General features: G+C 36.5%; 1 protein-coding gene across 1 annotated transcript in view; it reads left to right on the forward strand.

Annotated features, from left to right (window-relative positions):
* The window catches only part of MYO16 (myosin XVI), a 261913-nt gene that overhangs the window by 63808 nt on the left and 175478 nt on the right, over positions 1-22627 (forward strand). The window contains exons 5-8 of the mRNA XM_042810398.1: positions 3506-3630; positions 7277-7402; positions 20486-20561; positions 21902-22055. Coding sequence (XP_042666332.1) covers positions 3506-3630; positions 7277-7402; positions 20486-20561; positions 21902-22055 — 481 coding nt within the window. The remainder of the gene's footprint in view (positions 1-3505; positions 3631-7276; positions 7403-20485; positions 20562-21901; positions 22056-22627) is intronic.

Below are 22627 nucleotides of genomic sequence, written 5' to 3' on the forward strand. Positions count from 1 at the left end.
TGGGCTGTCAGTTCCATAACCATATGCATGAAAGGGTGGGACAGCCACAGTAGATGAAATAGCTTTGTCAAGTGTTTCTCTTAAACATGGAGAAGTGTTGCATTTTGTCACTTTTAGGTTATGCTCCTGCCTGTCATCAGGACTAATACAACCAAATACTGTGCCCTGCAGGGTCACTGCTGCTGTAATTGTTCCTTCTCCATTGCATCTCCTGTGAACTCCAAGGGCATGTAGCTCTTGCTCTGATTTTGCAGGATATTTGGTGTCTATTTGCTATCCTACACCTTTATTTTTCAGTTTCCATTCTTTTTAATGTGAACTGTTCCAATACTCCCTGCCGATCAGTTTTCTTCCTCTGTTTATTCATGCTGGCTGCTGCCTCATTTCAGGTGAACATCTAAACTGTGTTTTTTCTTTGAAAATCAACATGAAGGTCGTTCTTTGATTCAGACTGCTAGAGTTACTGTATGTGTAATACTTTTTTATTCCATCTAAACTAATGAAAACTGTCACCCCCTGGGGAGGGAGAGAAATCTTAACAGAACTGATCAAGGGAAGGCACCTCCCTACCATTGCTCCCAAGCGAAATATTTTCCAAATTATTGGGATTCAAAATTCTGCAATTCTGAAATTATTATTATTTTTTTTCATGTTTCTATTCTGTAGGGGATGAGATCTCTTTTACTTCTGTACTACTGTCAGAAGTCCTTTCAATCTTGCTAAAATGTAGCCTGTGGAACTTACCACTATAGTAGAGCTCACTTGTCAGGCAGCTTATTGCTATTTGCCTAATGAAATATGTATTGTTTCTTTGTATAACTGCTATTGGAATCATGAGATTCATATAGACTGTGCATTTTGTTACGTAGCATTGTTTATGCATCTTCTCAGAGCTGATGTGTATATAATTACATGTGTGATAGAGCAAAGGATGCAGCTGAACTCTACTCGATTCCTCCTTTGCTACAAACAAAGTTAGATTTTCAACAATTCATTTTTGGGAACCCTATGTGGAATGCAATCAGGTGCTACCAAATGCACTTCTTAAGCAAAGGATCAATATTTCACAGTTAGATTAAGAATACAATGACATGTTAGTTTTGTGACCATATCACACTGATAGAAAATCCATAGTAGGTTGCAAGAAAAGGCTGACTGGACTCCAGTTAACATCTGCACTAACCTGTATCTGTACAACCTGTACAGACATACAGACAACATGATAATTCCTGTATTTCACTGTGAGTCTTTTACGTGGGGAAAGTCAGAAACTGGTATTTCTAATTTCCAACTGTGAACATAGTTTCCATGTTTGAGTGTTCGAGGTATTGTGCACAGGCTAAAGAGCTGGAGTATTAATTTCCACCTGTTGCCTCTCTCCTTGATAAAGCAAAGTGCGCTGTAATTGCTTACCAGAGACATCAAACAGAAGACAGAAATCATATTTTCTGTCTTAAAAATGGCCTTCGTCAGCAGGCAAAAACTATACATATGTTTTTCAGGTATTTTATATGACAACATTAGAAATAACTTTATCATGACCATGCAAGTTTTATTTCAGCTTTGCAGTGTGTTTAACAAGTGAAGTCAGTGCCACAATTGCCACTTAAAAGTGTGTACTCCTGTACTACTTAGTGTTTTGGCAATTGAAACTTCCGTATTTGAGAGAGTTCTGCCACTAGAATGTTAAGCTATCAACTTGCTGCTGCAAGCAAGCAGGATCTGGAGAGAAGATAAAAAAAAAAATGACATCAGTAATTTGTAAATGCCACCGGGTAGCTTTAAGTCATTACTGTGAAATGTGATGAAGAAATAAAAATATCAGTTCTGGTGAAATGAAATGTTGATTCTTAGGAGGTACTCAGAGTTTTGTATATGAAATCGATGTGTCCCAGTCTAGCAGCTATCAGTGATACATAGTACACATAGTATGTTAGCACATTCTGCTTTTGGTTGGATATCTGATTTAAGCTATCAATACTAATTAATACTTGTCTGAATTGCATTTTTGTGAAAGAGCACAGTTCTAGTCCTGATAAAGAAAATGAGGCATTTTTGGGTTCACATTTATGTTTCACATTTGGTGTAAATGTGATCAGCAGTGTTCAACACACCGTGTTTTCACACCCTGAACACTTCACCTCAGAGCTGAAACTCAAAGTGCTCCCTGCAAATAAAGTTCAAAATACAGAGCACTGTGTAGAACAGCACGTGAGAGGAAAAGCACTGAATGAGTTTCTTTGTTGAACTGCATATAGTGTATCCATTTACATGAATTCCAATGTAGCTGTAAACTATGAGACTTTAAATATACTTCTACCCTGAAACATGCTTCAGTTGTTTTAGTAATGTAAAAAAAACAACAAAACAAAAACAAAACAAAAAAAAGCAAAAACAAAAGAATTGTTGAATAGAAAATGTAAAGTGAATAATACAAACAAAAATATTTAAGTACATCTTATTTCATTTAATTTATTATTTGTCACTTTTATCCTCACTGACAAAGATGGAAAAGAATCAAGAAGTCATTTATTTATATGTTTTCTGTTATGACATGACCAGGACAGAAAGGCAAGGTTTTCATATTCAAATTATATTTTCTACATATAGATGTAAATGACCACTGGAAGTTACGAATTGGGAGAACCAAGCCCTGAATTTTGGTTAGATCCTCCATTCAAGCCACAACCAGATGCTAATTTAACCACTTAGTAATTTTGTTGTGCTCTGTTTCTAATTTTAGCTCTATTCAGACTGCAGACCATGATTCCGTTTGGTTATAGACTGCCTTGCTTATCTTCCTTTTAAAGCTGTACTTTGACAAGTGTTTCTTTCAATAGCAGTGCTGACTCAAACAGACCCAGCTCTTCATAACTTTCATCTCCTCTCATTTGTTCCTGCCTGTAGACCACATTTTTATTTGGTTAATGGTCCAGGCCCAGATGGACAACTAATCCTGGCTAAAAATAACCCAAGCAAATAAAAAAAACACAACTGTTGAGTTTTAGTGCCACTTGCTTCAAATCACGATGTCTCAAAGAGTTGAGTTGACAGATTTGAGAGATTAGTCTGGGGCAGTGTAATGCATACACAGGGGTGACAGAATGCTGCCTCAAACAATATTCGTTAAGTAAGTCTGAAAGACTTGAAGTGGCTTCTCTGAAGTGTTTAATTCTTTTATTTTGTTGCAGCTTCCTTATTTCTCAGTTTCAACAAAGTTAATGGTATTCCAACTACTTTGCCTACAACTGTTCTTGCCAGTCAATAGGGCATCTGGCCCATTTGTCTGATATTGCTGACTAAGGTTAAGTCATCCAAGTAATACAGATAAATAAGAATATGAATAATCTTGTTGGTAAATATAAGCAAGGAGACATGTTCTGTAAACATACACTGAATTCTTATTAAATGTTGACTATCCTTCTACAAACCCAGGAAATAAAAGCAAAATCATATATGTTCTTTACTGACAAACAAAATATCAGCAGCCTTTTCATTTTTCCAGGTGTTGAGCTGAATTCCTTGCGCCAAATGAAGATACAGAGAGCTATGACTATGCTTACAGATGTCCGACAGCTCATATCAAGTGGAGGAAGCGTGAATCAGAAGAATGATGAAGGAGTTACCCTGGTGAGTAGGAGTATGTTACATTCTGAGTTCCAGCCTAGTGAATACACGTGTTCAACTGTAGTATGTAAATGCAAGTGCAGTTGCAAGGCTGTTCTATAAGAGGAGAAATGAAGGAGTACAGGATATCAGTTCTCATCTGGCCTTTTGAAAATAGGTATCTCAATGCCCTGCTCTGTACAGATTTTGAAACTGATGAGTGCAGTGTCAGTGTGTCAGTGGCAACTTTTTTGGTGTTAGCCACTGAACATACAGCGCAACAACGAGAAGAATAGCGTGCTCCTTATTTTAGAACTAGAGAGAATACTTAAAATCCCTGACACTGTGTAAGACTGACTGTAAAGCTTCACTGAGTGATGAATGTTTAATGCCTGTATCTTCTGTCTGAACAAGTCTAAAAACACTATTTCATGAAGTTATATCTTCTTGAATCAGTATTATGAAGCCTCCACCTTATCAATGGATGAATGTTCTTCCAAGTTTGCATGTTATATTTAGCTGTAGGTTCTCATTGTACATTTTCTGCTGATAGATCTCCTATCCATTTTTTTTTTTCCTCAAGGTATTTAATTTATAAAAGCATTATGTTTAACTTCCACTTTCCTGATACATTGAAGCCAAGCTGTTAACTTCCAGTAAAATGCAACTTGTATTTTGCTCTTTTTACTACTTTGGTCAGAATTGGCTTCATTTAACCAAGTCACCAATTTGTCTGATTGTCACATTGCATAAAACCTTTTCAGAAGTTAGCAGGAATAGTTGAAGTACATGTATGAAATGTGTTTAACAGTACTGTGTGAGCCAGGAGAAAAGCACTTTGGATAGTTTCTTTGTTGTTATTTATTTATGTATTTATTTATTTATTTGTATGCGTGGGATGTGGACGTGGACCAATGGGGCATTTTTGTGTGATCAGTTTTTATACTGACCTTTGCTTTCTGGAGTTCCTTCATAGCCTTGCCACAAGGAGCTACAAAGTGAATAATTTTGCTTTTGTTTGAGGTTTCTGTTACGTGGAAAGTTTTGTCATACAAATTGGTGAGAAATACAGAATTTGTTAGACTGTTCTGTTTCTGTTCATGGTTGTGGAGTCAGCCAGTCTGTAATAACTCTTTGTATATCAAAGGGCTCTGGGAACAGATTTGTTACTCTAAATCTGTCAGTACAGAGAAAAAAACATAGATGTCAGTTGTAAGTAGAAAATAAGATATATTTTCTGTTCATAGACTCTAAGATGATATGGTTTAAATATAGTTTTGTTTGAAACTATGCCAGAAACTAAGAGTTGCTTTAATTGTGGTGATTGACATTCAGCGCACTTTTTTTCCCCAGATAATACTGTTTTTTTTCCACATGCTTTAGTATTTACTAAGTGTAGTCAATTGAATATATTTTATATTCACTATTTCTGAAAGTATATTGTATGTCATAGTCAGCAGTATGTTTTTTTTTTATATGGAGAATACCAAGAAGATAAACTTGTTAACATGGTGACAAGCCACATCCAACTCACTGACAGTTGGTAAGATCACTGTTGCACAAGACTAAAATCAGCCTGACTCTAGATCTTCAGCGCAGATTGCTAAGCAACAGATCAGATACCATAGGGATGGAATAGGTGCTGTGTATCCCTAGCAGGGAGCAGTGCAATATCTCTGGACAATCCACATCTACCAGCAGATACAAATACAGACTTTTCTTTTTGGTGGCAAGCTCAGAGAAGAGTGGCACTAAGTCCTGCTTCTTCTTCCTGAAGGATTTATACTCTGTATGTCACAATCAACCTTCTTTTCATGCATTAGATAATGCCATGTGTAATTAAGGATTAATAAGGAAAAATGACATATAGACGCACGCTCTCTCAGAATGATAGCACATACGTATATATCTGTGTCTGTGCTGCATATAGTGATATGTGGTAAAACTAATTCTTCTGATAATATTTTCTGTAATTTTTTTTATCAATTTCAGTCACAAATGCTTCTTTTGTCCTCTGAGCTTTAAAACTGCTTTAAAATAGCACTTATCAAATTGAAGTTTGAATTGAAAATGCAGTTTCTTTTGTTAAAAACAGAAGGGTAAAACTGTATTGAATTATAGGAAATTTTTGAGGTTTCTGTGTATTTGAAATTAGAACATTTATAGTGTTGGTGTTCTGCCTCCATTTCTGGGAAGATCTGTGGTGGGCTGTAATGTATTTATTTCATCCTTCTGCATCAGAAATGTTCATAAAGAAAATTTCATGCATCTTTTTCAGGTGCAGCTAAACCAGAAATAAAAAAATAGTGGCAAATAATTTCCAGGACAGGATTTGGTGTCTCCTGGTCTTATTGAGGCTTTGGAGCCACACAGTTCTAGGAAGAGGTTTAGGAAGAGGATTATTGTGAGAGGTTTCTTGCCATCAGTCATCCATTCAAATTCTTAGAAAAATCATCTCTGGGGCTTACATTACTTCAAAGGGCAGAAAAACCCATGTAGTTGGGTTACGTTATTTTGGCTTACAAGTTACCCCCTTTAATCTCAGTTCTCCATTTGTACAATCTTGCTTAACCCCATCTTCACTGACCAGCACTGAGATTGATTTTTTGTGACTGTGATGGGGAATTACATCCTGCCACCTTCTAAGATAATTCTAATCCCCCGCAGTAGGGAGAACCAATTTCCACCTAAATGTGCAAGTGATGATTTCCCCCTGATGTAGGATTCCTTATTGCATTTCCTCTTTCACTTAATTAGTACTGGAGTAAGTAATTTGTATTGCCTTAATGTGTATTCATCTATGAATGCAATTTCTCAACTCACCCATTAACAGAGACATTTTTTATCTGCCTCTTTCACTCGCCACTGCAGTCCTCAGTGCCTTGTCTCTCATTCTGTCTTTACTATTTCAAACAACAAGTCCCAAGCAAGCACGGCTACTTGTGAATTTATCCCTGCTTTACCAGGATGGTATGCTGTGCGACCTCCTGAGAGGAGCTTTTATCATTCTGTTACTGTATTTTCCCCTTTCTCTGTCCCATGGCAGTTCTGAAATGAAGTTTCCTGGTATAGAAAGTTAACTAAAACTGTTAAAGCAATACCACACAAAATAATGAAGTATCTAGTGAAGCAATGAAAATAAAAGAAATATGATCTCTGTAGTGTTTTTGAGGATGTTCTAGTTTTCTGTGGAAAAATCATAGAATCATAGAAGTGAATGTACTGTGATGATGTGTTGTTGAATTCATTTCAGCATCAGCTCACATCTGGGATATTTGAACTGTCACAGAAGGAAGTTAGGCCTAGGACAAGCTTTGCTAAACTGTGTGAATATTCCTGGGCTCATGAAGTCTGTTACTATGTTTGAAATGGATATTGGAATAATGGATGAAGTATGAAAATGATTTAGTGAGACTAAATTGTTTGAACAGATGTCAGTAAGACAATGTTCTTTTTTTTATTTTATTTTTGGGTTTTGTTTATAAATACTAAATAAGATTATTCTATGGTCTTCTAGAATGTTGCTCTCACATGCATTTTGTTTTTGTTTTTTTTTTTTAATCATGATTTATCCAGTTATGTCTGTGAGGCAACCATCATATACAAGATATACAGTAGTACCTTATGTTTTTTTTCTGAAAACTTTAAGATAGATATTTTCTTATTGCAGCTGCATGTGGCCTGTGCAAATGGCTACAAGAATGTTGCATCTCTGATACTGGATCATGGGGCTGATCTCAATGTGGTGGATAATCAGTACTGGACACCTCTACATTTAGCTGCAAAGTACGGACAGGTAAAGCATGTCTTTTTCATCTCCTTCTCCTTATGGTAGTCTTGTGTAGCAATAAGAAATACACTCAAGTCAGGGACACTATTCTTTTCCTAATGTGAAAAAAGAATGCTTTTATGTACTATAAGTGGCATATGAAAATGACCGAGATCAATGTCCTCTTAGTTATTCACATGACATAAGTGCTTCTTACTGTATGTGTTCTCATTTTAATAGAATAATCATCTTCCAAACTCTTTTTGGTCTTCAAAAAGTAAATAATATTTTTTAGGAAGAATTTAACTTCTTGCTGACAAAGATATAGTGAAACAGTTGTGAATATGTGTGTATTTGAAACCAGTTAATTCTGCTAGGATATAGGCTTTTCCTATTGAGACACCCTATATCTACTTTATTAAATAGTATGAAAGCTCAGCATGCCTTCAGAGTAGATTAAGCCATAGTTGTGTGTGTGTATACATATAAAGATATATAAATACATATATGTATACACATCTATATATATCTATGAGTTAATACATACACTCTGAAATTAGTTGCTGGGTGGCTAAATTTACAGAGAACACTTGTCTGCAAAAATATACTGAATGCACGTATTGTTAGCCAGGGAAACATTGGTGACGTTCTGTGTAGAGTGTAGTTTTATTTTTTTCATCCCATCCTATGCAGTGCTATTCTGTAGTTCCAATAAAAGTTCTAGTACTTTTACTGTTCCTTCTGGATTTGATGTTGTACTGCAAGTAGACACATACTCATACTATCTGTGTTTGACTTCAGAAAGGCAAGGAAACTCTTATTCAGAAGTAATTGGATTGCAGCATTTATGTCCCAGGTGATGGTAGCAGTAATTCATAGTATTCCCAGAGGTTTTGGTGAGGAGACAGGGACCAGTTATGCTTATCATGGGTCCCTGACTCCTCATACAAATAAAGTAACATTGTACTTGTCATTAAAATTAAGAAAATACTCAGCAAGAATCTTCCCTATTTAGAAAATAAATATGACTCGAATATGGATTTCCACTGTAACTAGTAAATCGTTGAAATAGCTTTATGATGAAGGTTTTATGCTATGTCAGGGAAAATAATTCATACTGTAGCTAACCTATCTAAGTGTTTTTAAAATTTCCTTTCTTGTGGTAATTTTGAAAAACATCTAGTCTTAGTGGGAATTCATGATCATGTTGTATTTATGTTTCCATTTTGAGTTGTTGAGAATTGTTACTTTTTTGGGAAAAAATATGTCAGAATGGGAATAACCTTAGAACAGGCATAACTTGAGATAGCCTGTTTTAATTTAAAATACATTTCCAAGAAATCAGTTATTTTTTAGCCAAACATATTCATGTTTTCTGGGAAAGACATAAATATAAGTTGTTGTCTCTGGCCCTTACAGTTTCACCCTCTTGTAACTTGTATTTGTAATAGACTTTGTTTAAAAGCTTCACTTGAAAATCTTAGTACAATAATAAACTGTATACTCTATCAGAAGACTGTAAAAAATCTATCTGGTTTTACTTCAATGCAGTACCATTTGTACTTCCAGCAGAAAGGCAGCCATTTTAAAGTTCCTTACAATTTCATGTTTAAATGAATGATTGAGATTCATTTAGATTTAAATAATGGAGCAAATTTCTTTTAAAATGGGAAAATATAGTCACAAGTATTCCCTGAGTCTTTTATTGTGTTTTCTGTGAAGAGTTCTGTGTATTTTTAATTCATGTTTTTTAAAAGTTATAATCCATTCTTTCACCTCGGTTTTACTAAGATGCATACTATCTTAAATACTGTTTTCAATCTTTGGACTGATTTTTTTTTTCCTTCCAGCCTCTATCCAATAAACTATTATTATGAGTTATTGTTATTATTATTTTATGAGTTGTGTGGTCTGATACTTCTTTCCATTCATGAAGTAACAGCAAAATTCTTATTTACTCAGATATGTCTTTTCATTTGGCAAACCTACCTATGTTAATTAAATGCCATCAAATGAGCAGTAAAATTACACGTTGTGCTTGTCTGCCCCACTCACTGAGTTTCAAGGAAAGTGAATCTTTTTCTGTCTCCTGAGTCATGCCTCCCCTAGTCAGTAGGGATCAATACTACAATGGAGTCATCCCGGACTCAGAGCAATAATACAAATCAAGTCATTGATTTGAATTATCAAATAATAGACAGCTAATAGTCTACTTGGGGGGTAAAACTGGCTAATTTGCTAATAATGATTAATAAGTGTTACAAATATTTTGGCACAGGAGTTATTTCTATGCTAAAATTTCTACGACAATATTAGGCAACAGCTGCTACGAAGAGTGAAAGAGTAAAAGAAGTTAAAGAGAAAAGGTAGAAAGTGGGGAAAGAGAGACAGACAGACAGCAAACACAGAAAAGCAATTCAGTGCTCCTCTATCTAGTGCTGTCTTGGTGTCAGGGGTTTCTGATCTTTGGTAGTGGTGCATCATCCAAAGTATGATGGTCAGGTGAGGATGAATGAACATGTTCTCTTACAGTCCAGAGTGGTCTGGACTGCTCTTTGGAAAGACAGCTTCTGGCTTTGGGATTGTCAGTAAGAATTTTTTAATTCTTGACTTCCAGGCCCTGCAAATTTAAAGCAACAGAGATAAGAGGAAGCAGGGAGATGCCAGCTTGTATCTTGCCTTTACAGGATGCAATAGTATCTTCTCCTGAATTCCTGTATCAAGCTGAAAATAGTTGCTCCCATGCCAACTGTTCTGGCACTGTCCAACAGAATGCTTTTGAATGTGAAGTGGTCCTCAAAGTGTTGCTGATTGTCTCGTGTTGATCTGGGATAATGCACTCCTTACCAGTTTCAGACAATGCTCTTGAACTGATTTATATTACAGACAGCACATACATAAATTTTGTACATCACCGTATGAAAAATGTGAGTAATGTTATTTAATGTTGCTTTTGAGTGGTATCTAGACTCATCTAAAGGACTTAAGCTCTGTACATACAAAGTTTTGTGTTCTCAAATACACAGAATGTCAAAGAAGAATGACCTCCACCCCCTGACATAGCTATTTGTAAGACCATACAAAGAACAGAGTCGGAACTAGGTTACTTTACATGGAAATAAATAAATTGAATCCACTGAAATTTAAGATTTCTAGTGAGAAAAATTAATTTGCAGCTGTAAAGGAGGAAATTTATGAAGAATAAAGGCACTGGAATTTCATGGAACAAAGCTCAAGTTGTGAATTAATCCACAATATATGTGGATTAGAAAGCTTATTTCTCTAGCTTCCACAATAGACTATATGAGATTTGGTGGAGCAATGATATGTTATCCTGAGCTGAGCGTTTGAAAGATGTTACACCCACACTGTATAATCAAACCCTGGCTTGTACAAGCACCTTAATAATGGCAAAAGTAGTTTTATGTAATTTAGCTAATTACAACTTAAACACAAATTCAAAGCATTGCCTTGCCAGTATGGAGAATAACCTCTAGAGCGCAATTCAGATGGTTCTGAAGAAGTGCATTTAATGTAGGTGGGATAAATCACTACTTGGCAGTCTGCCCCTCCCTCTGATTATAGAGGATATGGGCAACTCACAGATGTTAAAGCTCTAACTTGAACTCTTTAAAAATATATGAGAGAAATCCATCCCAGAAAAGATGTTCAGAAGTCCAAAGAGTGAGTCAGGCACCCATGGAATGTTCTGCTTCTCCCAAGGCATCATCCTACAGAGGAAGCAGAGTTAGTGACTTACACTCACACCTCTCTTATCAAAAGCATCCCCATAACGAATTTCTTGCAAAAAGAGAATAACTAAGAGTGCCAGTATACCTTATCTGATGTTTAAGAAGCTCTCTAGCTATACTTATGTATATATTTGTAAACAAAAGCAGCATCAAACTTTCTAGTCACTGATAAATTTACTATGTACTATTTGCAAAAATGGCTATAGTTCAAATATTGAAGAAGTTTATAAGTGAATGATAAATGAATTGTGCTATTAATGTCCAAGTGTGTGTATGTGCAGGATTTCTTTTTTTATTGCATAGTACAGGATAGCACTACTGAGTTTGAGGAATATTTGCAGTAAATGGGAGCATATAAACAAGAGGGGGAAAGGCTGTTTACAAGGGTGGATAGTGATAGGACAAGGGGGAATGGTTTTAAACTGAGACAGGGAAGGTTTAGGTTAGATATTAGGAGGAAGTTTTTCACACAGAGGATGGTGTCACACTGGAACAGGTTGCCCAAGGAGTTTTTTTTGTGGATGCCCCATCCCTGGAGGCATTCAAGGCCAGGCTGGATGTGGCTCTGGGCAGCCTGGTCTGCTGGTTGGTGACCCTGCACATAGCAGGGGGTTGAAACTAGAGGATCATTGCTGTCCTTTTCAACTCAGGCCATTCTATGATTATATGATTCTGTGAAATGGCTGTTGAGTGCAGGATGAGGTAGCTGAGGCTGCTACTTGCAGTTCAGTCTGTAAGATGATTAGGTTACCAATTAGTACATTGTTAGACTACTAATTGAAATACTGCCAGCTGCAAACATTAAAAAATAATGGTAATAGTGTTAAAAAATAGGGATATTTTTAGCAAGGCTTCACTAAGTTTCTAAGACTGTTTTCATTTTCCATCCTGAAAATGTGAGGACAAAACCTTTTTTTTTTTTTGATGTTTTAATGTAAGTTGAGATTCTTAGATAATACCAAAAATAGATACTATTGAGGTATTAAGGCCAGAGTTGCTCAATACCTTAATAATAACACGGAATGTAATAACTCTTCAACACTTATGTAAATCTGCATTAGTGACGCATAAAAACCTCTTCAAAATAAGATTATAAAGGCAGCACAAGCCTCAAGAAATTGGAATATGCCAGGATTGCCTAAGTAAATTTAGCAGTGTCTTTTGAACATAGACATCGATGTAAATGTTAACTCGTTGTCTCATTCCCATCCAGCATGGAGAGTGCTGCTCTTTAGGCTGTTGCCTGTACACTCTGCAGTGGACCTGCCATCACTCAGCTACCACACCTGAGGCCGGCACTGACACCAACAGCAGGAAGGCAACTTGCATCCCTCAGGCTGATCCCCTCATTTGGTTTTAGCATGTCCCCTCCGTGTGAACAGCTAAGAATATGCACTGGGAGGGAGTGCTGCCGCCGCTGGACACCTCCCAGGCTGCTGTGATCAGGAGTGCGCATGCTTCCCTCCCTGTGCTGGGAGTGGGCTCTGATGCTTGCCTTGGGTATTTTGGCACAATTCCCAGGCACAAGCTGTTTCTTTGTTGTTTATCACAGAAATGTCACCTTTCAAAACAGCTCTCAGAGACGCGTAAGTCAGAGCTGACTCCCCAGTAGCTTAAACACTACCTCTCCCCAAATTTCATCCTTGGGGAAAGCTGTTTGCTAATGTCTAAACTGTTGAAATGCTAAATCAAAGAAAGCTAGGGATTAGGCCAGGCAGCAGTCTGGCTCATGTTCATGTTGTTTAGAGCTAGCTTCCTCTGTAGGAGATTAGTCTTGTTTTTAGAGAGCTGCTTAGAGTGGTCCAAAGCAGGGCTGGGGACAGAGCTAACAGTTAAGCAGTATGGATTATAAGGGGTACTTAAGCTTGCTTCATTGCACTCTCTTATTTAGCAAGGCAGATTTAGCCTGTGGCTTTGAGGCTTTAACAGTTTCATGATGTCAAACAAAAAAAGATAATTGTTGAGCTGCTGTCTGTCTCTCCAAAAGGAACTCTCACACTAGCAAAGATTTCCCGCTAAGCATAAGTACATAAAATATGTTTAGAGAGCTCAGATACCTAATACATTTATTAGCTTATTTTTTATATATCCTGTGTTGTTTTCAAAATTTGTGCATGAAATTGCCATTCTGTAAGCATGTTATCCCTTCTTATTACACGTTGGATTGGCTTCTTTGCCTGGATGAAATAATATCATTTTGTCTGTCTGGTTCATCTAAACATGGTATTTTGCATCTGAAGTCTGGGAGTACACATCTTGTTACTAATAGTCTAATTTGCTTACTGTTACAAGGGCATATTAGTGATTCAACTCAGCTGTGAAGATTTTTCTAATGTGCATGTTGATCTCAAAATATGAAAGAATAGAGTTGATTAGAATGTTCTTCAGTGCAGATAGGATACCTGAACTCATTCTGTGAAATGATATTAAATCTCATTCAAGTTTGTCCACTGCCATAGTAATTCCTTTTAATGCAGTTTACGGACTTCTGCAAACATATTCCACAAATGTTCTCAATGAGTGGAACCAAAGGAAGGAGGTGCCTGTTCAGTATTTCAAAAAGAATAATATAGTCACTCAGGGAATACATATTTTCCTGAACAAGCAGTTGGAAACTTTCATTTATGGTCAGAGAACCCTTTTGAATATATTTTATCCAGACATATCTCACCTTCTTTTCTTTTATCTTTTTGTTTGTCTTTGGCATTCATGATGATACTCAGGTAGAGCAGCAGCATTTCCCTTCAGATCCAATTACTCTCATTTTCCCCAAGCAGGGAGACTTCTTTGGGATTTCTGCTTGTGATACCTGTCTTTCACTCTCAATATATTCAGAAGGTTTCGGTAGATCTTTCAAATGCTAATTACGAATGCACAACACTAAGGCAAAAGAAGCTAGATTCACACAATACCAAATGATAAGAAAATAGATATAAACGTTTGAGCTTCATACACAGACTTGTGGGAGCTTCATTTACAGAACGGATCTGGTTACAGGATATTGTTAAAGCTGAAATGTGCACAGGTTGCATTATATTTTTATTCAATTACTGCAAGATCACAATAATTGAAATTAAAATTAATTTTCCTGAAATAACACTGATAGGAACTTTTGCTCGTATACATAGGTATGTATATATAAATACAGGAGAGTGATATGTAATAAAGAAGGCTAATAGGACTGTTCAGGTACAAACTTTGAGAATTACCAGATTTGTGATCCGCTGTAGTACTAATACAGGACTTGTATGAATGTAACTTAATGCTTCTTAAATCATGAGATCTCATAATGTTTTTTATATATATGTATATATACTTGTCTAATTCCCTTGAGGTCTCAAAAATAGAAGAATAGGTTATAGTCTTGAAGTAATGACTGCTGAAAAAAACCAGAAGTGATCTAAATCACTTCGTTAGTTAAAACAGCAATAGGTTGTCTTTACTCGAGCTATTCCAGAGGCCTAAAAGGTGCTTTTAAGCAATGTAGGTTAAGCACGCTGACTACAGAAAGGCAGTTAATGACACTGGGAAAATCTGGGTTCCATTCCAAACCCTGTTTATGAACAGACAGTTTTTACAGTTTGTCCTTCCCATTTTTGGCCTTATTTGCTCGATTTCCTTCGACCTGTTCAATTCTTGTCTTTATTCCATTGATTTATTGTCCCATCTCTGGCTTCATGCCCTATTTCTAGTATTCTTATCCCAATCCTTCTTTCCTTGAACAGCCAGTTTCAGTCCCTCCTCTCTCTGGTTCTAATCCAAGATTTCTCTTTTCTCTACTTTGACTTGTGCCAAAATTACTGCCCTTCTGTTGTACTTATCCCATTTTCCCACTTGTTTTCCACTTGCTCACAATCCCAGTCCCTCTCGTTCAGTCTCAGTGGTTTTTCCTAACAATGTCACTTTCCTCTTTCATTTTCTTTTTCTACTTAATCCATCTCTGCCTACATCCTGGCTTGTTGCCACATCCTGCTTTGTGCCTTTCACTTCATTTATTTGATGCTACTAGTTCCAAAGTCCATCACTTTATCCATGCTGTGTTATTTTTTTTTCCCCTCCCTGCTGCTACTCTCACTCCTGCAACCTACTTTTTCTCATTTGTTCCATTTTGCTGACTGCAGGTGGCTACAGTCCTCTTTTCTTTTTTCTCAAATAGGGAAAATATTGTCCTGGTCTACACTGTGTTAAGAAAGGAGATCTGTAATGAGTGTCAGACATGATTTCATATGTCTGTAACAGTAAAATTGATCAAGTTTGCAATTGCAGAGGAAATGCAAAAATACTACTCCTATTTAGATATTTATTTATGAGACTTTGGCTTTATATGAGATTCAGTTTTTTAAGGTGTACTGTTTTGTAATGAGCAGCTAGTACATGGTCTTTAAAAATGAAATCACACTATCTCAAATAATTTAATGATTATCTTACAGGTGTTGAGAGTCTGTCACTTGCTCTGCTTTTGTTTGTTTCACTCCCCAGTAGCTTAACTGAATGTAGGTTCCTCATTTGCACTTTTCTTAATATCTTTGATGCTTTTTGAAGTGCCTGTTAATTAATTAAATACAATTCTCCAATGTTTTTCTAAGTAGTTTTTTTCCGTGATGACTTATCTGATTGTATTTATTCTGTCTACAGAATATGTAACCAGCCTCAAGTTACAACAATTCTGCTATAAGAGCTAAGTACTAATAGTGATAATAATAGTAATAACAAACTTATTATTTTATTGATTTTACTTTATTATTTTATGGATTTATATTTTTCATTGCTTAGCTTTTTAACATCCAGATTTTCTCTGGTTAACTCTTCGTCTAATACCAAGTCTTCACTCTGTACAAACATGGGAGCTCACAAGGACTGAGGAGTATATTTTCCCACACCCTACTCTCAAGAACGCTTCATTTTTGACTGATTTATCTTTCTGACAGTTTTTTTCTTAAAAAAAAAAACAAAAAAAAACCAACAACAACAAACAACACAACAAATCATAAAAAGTCACAGGCAGCAATTCTAGGAAAGTGCCTAGTAAAAATTGACATGGTAAGGATAATACTCACTTTTTAAGCTCAGTCAAATAAAGTTTAACCTTTTGAGCAACAGGTTCTTATGAGTACAGATGTAATCCATCTCACTCAGTGGTGAAGACTACTCTTGATAATGGTGTAACCACTAGTATTTCTTGGGTTCTGTTGTTTTGTTGTGTTTAGATGTGTGTTTAAATATCTTAGATTTTAAAAAAATAATTCTTGGGGATTTATGTTTTTCCCCACAAGAGATTTATGGTCCAAAATAAAGCTGTTTTTGGTCAAAGATCATTGAAACCCCATGCTAACATCATGAAGATTTAGACTGGGTATTAGGAAGAAATTTTTTACTCTAAGGGTGTTAAGACGCTGGAACAGATTGCTCAGAGATTGTGGATGCCCCCTCTCTGAAAGCAATCAAAGCCAGGCTGGGTGGGGCTTTGAGCAACCTGGTCTAGTGGGAGGTGTCCCTGCCTACAGTAGGGAGGTTGGAACCAGGTGATTTTAAAGGTCCCTTCCAACCCAAACCATTCTGTGAATCTATGAAGCTTTGGTTTCCCATAATGTGTCTTTTTCTCAATGTGGATGAGGGCATGCTTGGGACCACATCTAGAGAAAATGGAGTGGGAACCTAAAAAAATAACAGTAAGTGGAAGGCAATTACAAGTGTAGTGTAGGGAAGACTCAGTCAAAGAGACTTGAGAGATGGATGTCAAGAAGGAGAAGAAAAATAACATTTTCCCAAACAAAGTGTAGCAGCACCAGTAGAAGATGGAAGAAAAGAAATTATTGAGATACATATAAGGAATTAGGAGTCTCAGATAAAGAGAATAAAGAGAAAGAGCTTGGGAAATCAAAACTAAGTGGAAGAACAAATGGTTAGTGGTGAACCATGTCACTAAGCATGGTAGGAAATGTCCAACTTTAAAACAGAAAGATTTGCTAATGTCTAGTGTGGTAAAACTTAGCCCCCTTTTTTTTTTTTTCTTACTTGCTACTCCTGCTGGTGATGCAGTCTGTCTTGTTTATCAAGCTGGGAGTTTTGAAATGCACAAATCTTTTTACTTAAATATGATTTGTAAATTGTAATAGTATAATCTTTCTTAATATATTTTCATTGAGAATTTTCTATGTCCACAAATATTCAAACTATTAAAAGTTTACTAACAGATTGATTCACGTAGAGACAAAGTGGTCTTCTTTGGAAAAGCCATACATGAAATTTACTGCATCACACAGACTAACAGAGTAGTTGGGGTCTACCAGGAAGCAAAAGCCCTTTTGTGCAGACCTATTTCCAGCTCAGTGGTCCTTAGCATGTCTTGCTTCCTGAGGTTGTTGTTCTCCTCTGGCAGCATTTAGTATTTCCATTTGATGAAATACAAGAGGCTCTGATCAGCTCATTTCTCCAGACCACTGAGATCCCTCTGAATGGCAGCATAAACCCACTGTGTACCATCCACTCCTCCCATGGAATCATAGAATCACCAAGATCGGAAAAGACCTCTAAGATCATGCATCCAACAATCCACCTATCAACAATATTTCCCATTAAACCATGTCCCTCAGTACAGCATCTAAATGTTTCCTGAACACGTCCAGGGACTGTGACTCTACCACCTCCCTGAGCAGCCAGTTCCTGACCACTCTCTTGGAGAAGAAGTATTTCCTAACATCCAATCTAATCTCCCCTGGCTCAACTTGAGGCATTCCCTCAAGTCCTATCGCTAGTTATGTGGGAGAAGAAGCCAACTCCCATCTCACTACAACCTCCCTTTAGGTAGTCATAGAGAGCAGTAAGGTCACCCCTGACCCTCCTCAGCCTCTCATAAAGTTTGTGCTCCAGACCCCTCATGAGCCTTGTTGCCCTTCTCTGAGCACGTTCTGGGGCCTTGATGTCTTTCTTGTAGTGAAGGGCCCAAAACTGAACACAGTACTTGAGATGCAGTCTAATCAGTACTGAGTACAGAGGGATGATCACTTCCCTGCTCTTGCTGGCAACACTAATTCTGATACAAGCCAGGATGCCATTGGTCTTCTTGGACCCCTGAGCACACTGCAGGCTTATGTTCACTCAAGTGTCAAACATTTCCCCCAGGTCCGTTTCCCCTACGCAGTCTTCCAAGCATTCTGTTGCAAGCTTGTAGCATTTTGTGTCAACAACAAACTTGCTGTTTACTCTGCCCCATCATGCAGTTTTATAAAGAGGAGTGCTCAGAGCTAAGTTCCAAGAAGAGGAGCGTAGGGTGAAAGAAGTCTCTTGGAATCCTGTCAAAAGACACTGAATGATTAGTGGCATCGAAGGAGAATCAAGTGATGTTTTTAAGGAAGATATTTTAAATAATTTCCATTACTTGTACTTCTCTGTGCACAGTGAAACATCCCTTATTCATTTTTTAAATCTGTACATGGAGGAGTTCAGTGACACATCTTTGCTTCGTATGCGCTTCCATGTCAGATACCATTTTGTCGGATTGCCTCTCTACTGCCATCTGTTGCATAGCAGCAAAATGTAATGGAATATTGGTGAGAAAGTTCAGCCTCTAATGCCATACCACCAACATCCAACTCTGGGTTATAGACCAGTGTAATAAAATAAGAGGCATTACTTTTGGTTCAGCCCATATAAACCAGCACAGATAATACTGAAAAATAAGAAAAGAAGGATGTATCCTTTTTTTTTCTTATTGTCTGCAATTTTTCTTATCTTAATCATATCTAATTCATTTTTATCTCTTCAATTCAATAGAAATACTTTCAGACAGTGATAACTTGTTGTGCTTGTTAAGTAAATATTTCTGTTGTTAGCACAATTCTGAAGATGTGACAGTTGGATTTTAAAATACTTTTTCTGAAACATAAAAGGATGAAGTTAAAACTAAGACATTTCTGCTTATCCAAAAGCAGTTATCTGAAATTAGCGGTGACCTGAATCAAGGATTTCCAGCTGGAGTTATTTCCTTAACAGCAGGAAGCATTGACCTTGTACCAGGGAATGGTCTTTTTGTAGCACAAAGCCAAAGATTTGGTAACTCAAAAAGCTATTTATTGTTAGTAAGATGCAAGTGCATGAAAAAACATGATTTTGATACAACTACCACTTTTTCATAATGGCTGTTGATGAGATTATGTAACTGTTACCAATTTACTTAGCTCAGTGACTAAGCATGTTCCATTTTTTCATAGGAAAAAACACAGAAAAATATGTGTTGAGGGTTCTTTGTTGAAAGTAGGTCTAATTGGATTTGGAAATAAAGCTTCCTCCCTGCTTTCTCGTTTTGCTGAATTTTCTGCTGCTACTGATAGAATAGGAAATCAGCATTAGAAAACTGAGAACAGCAAGACTTTTTTTTTATGCCTGTTTTTAAAATTGCTAGCTTTTCCCTTTGAATCCAGGTTTCAGGGTTTTTTTTTTTTTTTTTTTTTTTTTTTTTTGATTGTTTTTGTTTTAAACTCCTTTATTCTGCTGTAGAGAATGCTTTCTTTCCTTCACAGCTTACTTTCCTCTCTAGTGCACCCTGGCCAGCCCTGGTGATTATATTTGCATTATAAATTCCATTTGCCTGGCATCTATCTGAAAGTGCAAATAGTTTTCCAGCATAGCTGAGCTCTATCTTTGCATTCACAACATATTTTTTCCTTTTCTTGTGTAGTTTCTGATGAAATTACTTCTTTCTTATTCCTTTCTCTCCAACCAATTCAACGTAGACATTACGTTCATCTTTTATGGATAAATGTACACTGAGAATTTGGTGCAATGACAGGAAAGCTTGCCAAAAACAATCGCAGCATTCTTGCAGGATTTGAAAAATATGTTTTAGACCTTTTTATTCTATAATACTCTACCCTACCGTACTGTACTATAATTGCTACCATTTCTATTAGGTTAAATGGGCTTGGTAAATGTAAGATAAATATGCCAATTTTCACTGCTAACAAAGAAGAGATTTACTTTCAGGGTAGATGTGACTCATATCCCTTTGGAAGTGGTGGCACACCGTAAACTAGACATAAAAAAATACTTACAATTTCAGTCTTTTGACAGGCGATGATGTAGGGTTAGTTTTTTTTCCTTGCTGATGAGGATTTCTTTACACATTTAAGTATGGAGGGAGTCTGTGGGGTTGGACTGTGCTGAGGATACAGTGAAATTGAATGAGAGCTACATTTCACTCTGTCTCTTGTGATTTATACAAATCCGTAAATTAGCTGCAAAAAGTGGAATTTTGAAGCTGTTGCCTTTGGTTTATTCAGTGATTTCAGCTAGGACAAAATTCACTGAATGACAAATGTGCTACTTCTGCCATTTCATTTTCTGTTTTTACCCATTTTAGACCAGCCTCGTGAAGCTGCTTTTGATGCACTGGGCAAATCCCAATCTTCTTAACTGCAATAATGAGAAACCTTCAGGTAGGTGAAAATCTATGCAAGTTATCTGTGTATTAGTTACCATGATACTTCTTTGCTTTGTGCTGGCTTGTTATACACGGACATGCACACATAAATATGCACACACACACATGCATGTGTAATGTATGCATGTACTTTATGTAGTGTGTAAACACACGTACATGCATATATGTTTTCTGTATACTGCTGAGAATTGCTTGTCATGGTCATGTCAACAGTTTCATATCCCATGATGACATTTTCTTCCATCTGTTGCATTCTTTGATCATTATTTCTGACTTTTCCTTTTAAGTTCTTGAGTGCCTTGTGATAGCTGCACTTACGTTTGATGTAGGTCTTGGTGACTTCTTACTGAATTCCTTTCTGTTTCTCAGTTGATAATAGTAGATACCTGATGAACTAGAATCCCTGTTGCTGCTGACCAAACACAATTTCACTGTCCAGCTTTCAAATGTAATACCTATTGCTTCCCCCAGAATAAGTCACTTTCTCTGGCCAAATAGCAACAGGATCCGAAGTACTGACTAAGGAAAATAAGATTGTAGATTAGTGTAAATTGGAGGGGACTTGAAAACTAACCCAATCAACAATGCAGAACTAATGTCAATAATGCTAGGTAGTAGTGCTGAAAAGAAGAAATCTTCTAAGTCTGGAATAAAATTGAGGATGGAACCTAGCATTGTAGAAAACTGTATTTTCTTTCTGTCAGATTAGTAGGAGAAACTTCCTTTGCATAATAAAATAGGTTAAGTTATGCTTCAAATGATGCGTTATCTACAGGTGTACTGCTAGGGGACTTAAAAAAACTTAATCTCATGAAAGTTGTTTGTATTTAGATACATGACAGTTTTTATTAAATACTAAGGACTAAACTGAGATCTCCTAATAATACAGCTGGCTAAATACATTTCGTATGCTTTAGATACAACTGAGTTAACTGTATTTCTGGTCTGCAATTACATCTCATTTCAGTGGTTCTGTCCATAAATCTTGTTTGTAGAAATAGATTTGAAAAGAATTTGAGTGTATTTTCGTTGAAGTGCACAGGTGAAAGAATTTGTTTCTCCTCATGTCCTTTGAGTTGTTAAATAAATACTTCAGTTCACTACACAAATGGGTTTTGAAGTTTGGCACAGAACAGCTTAATTTCATACTGAATTCATTCGCTTATGTATTTCAAGTATTATTTTATGATCAGTATCTGGAGCAATCCTTTTCATTTTAACGAAATGCTTATCTAGTCAGCTTAATCTTAATTTGATCTGGAGAGCTGAATTGAAAGGAGCTTTCCTGTACTGTTTTTTCTTTTTGTCTGATATCTCGATGTTCCAACGTCTTAGATATTGCAGCTTCTGAGTTTATTGAGGAAATGCTTCTGAAGGCTGAAATTGTTTGGGAGGAAAAAATGAAAGACCCTTTATCCGTTCCTACTTTATCTCAAGAAGAGCCTTATGAAGAGATCATCCATGATCTGCCCACGCTTTCCAATAAACTGTAAGTGTTTCTGTTAAGAGTAATGCATCCTGTCTATGTCATTGGAGATAAACCTGACTGGACATGGCCTTGGTCATCCTGCTACATGTGGCCTTAATTGAACAGGACTGTTGGACAAGATTACCTCTATAGAGCTCTCTGCCAACCTCAGCCATTTTGTAACTCTGTGTGATCTGATGGATCAAGTGTTTCATTTTGGAATTTTACCAAATCTCTTATTTTTTTCCTTTTTCCCATTTTTCCTTTTCCCCTTCTTCATTTTTTCCCCTTTACCCCTTTCCCTTTCTTCTTGTCACCCTTAATTCTAAAAATCTAAATTCAGCCTTAATTCTATGAGTAGTAAAATGCACGGTTATGATTGCCAGTAAAATCATCTGTTATTATCTTTAGCAGAATTATTAGTTTAACACTATGGATCCAAGAAACCTTTTAGTAAGATAGATGAGAATAATGCAGTAAAGCTACCAATACCTATGAATGAAGCAGGGAAAAGACCTGAAAGTAAAAATCACAGATAAAATGATATGGCCCCAGATAGCTATAGGTTTGTAGTTTATACTGCTTAGATTTAT

The sequence above is a fragment of the Centrocercus urophasianus genome, unplaced genomic scaffold, assembly GCF_019232065.1.
Source record: "Centrocercus urophasianus isolate 14NV4802_14NV808 unplaced genomic scaffold, USGS_Curo_1.0 seq_12, whole genome shotgun sequence".
Classification (NCBI taxonomy): domain Eukaryota; kingdom Metazoa; phylum Chordata; class Aves; order Galliformes; family Phasianidae; genus Centrocercus; species Centrocercus urophasianus.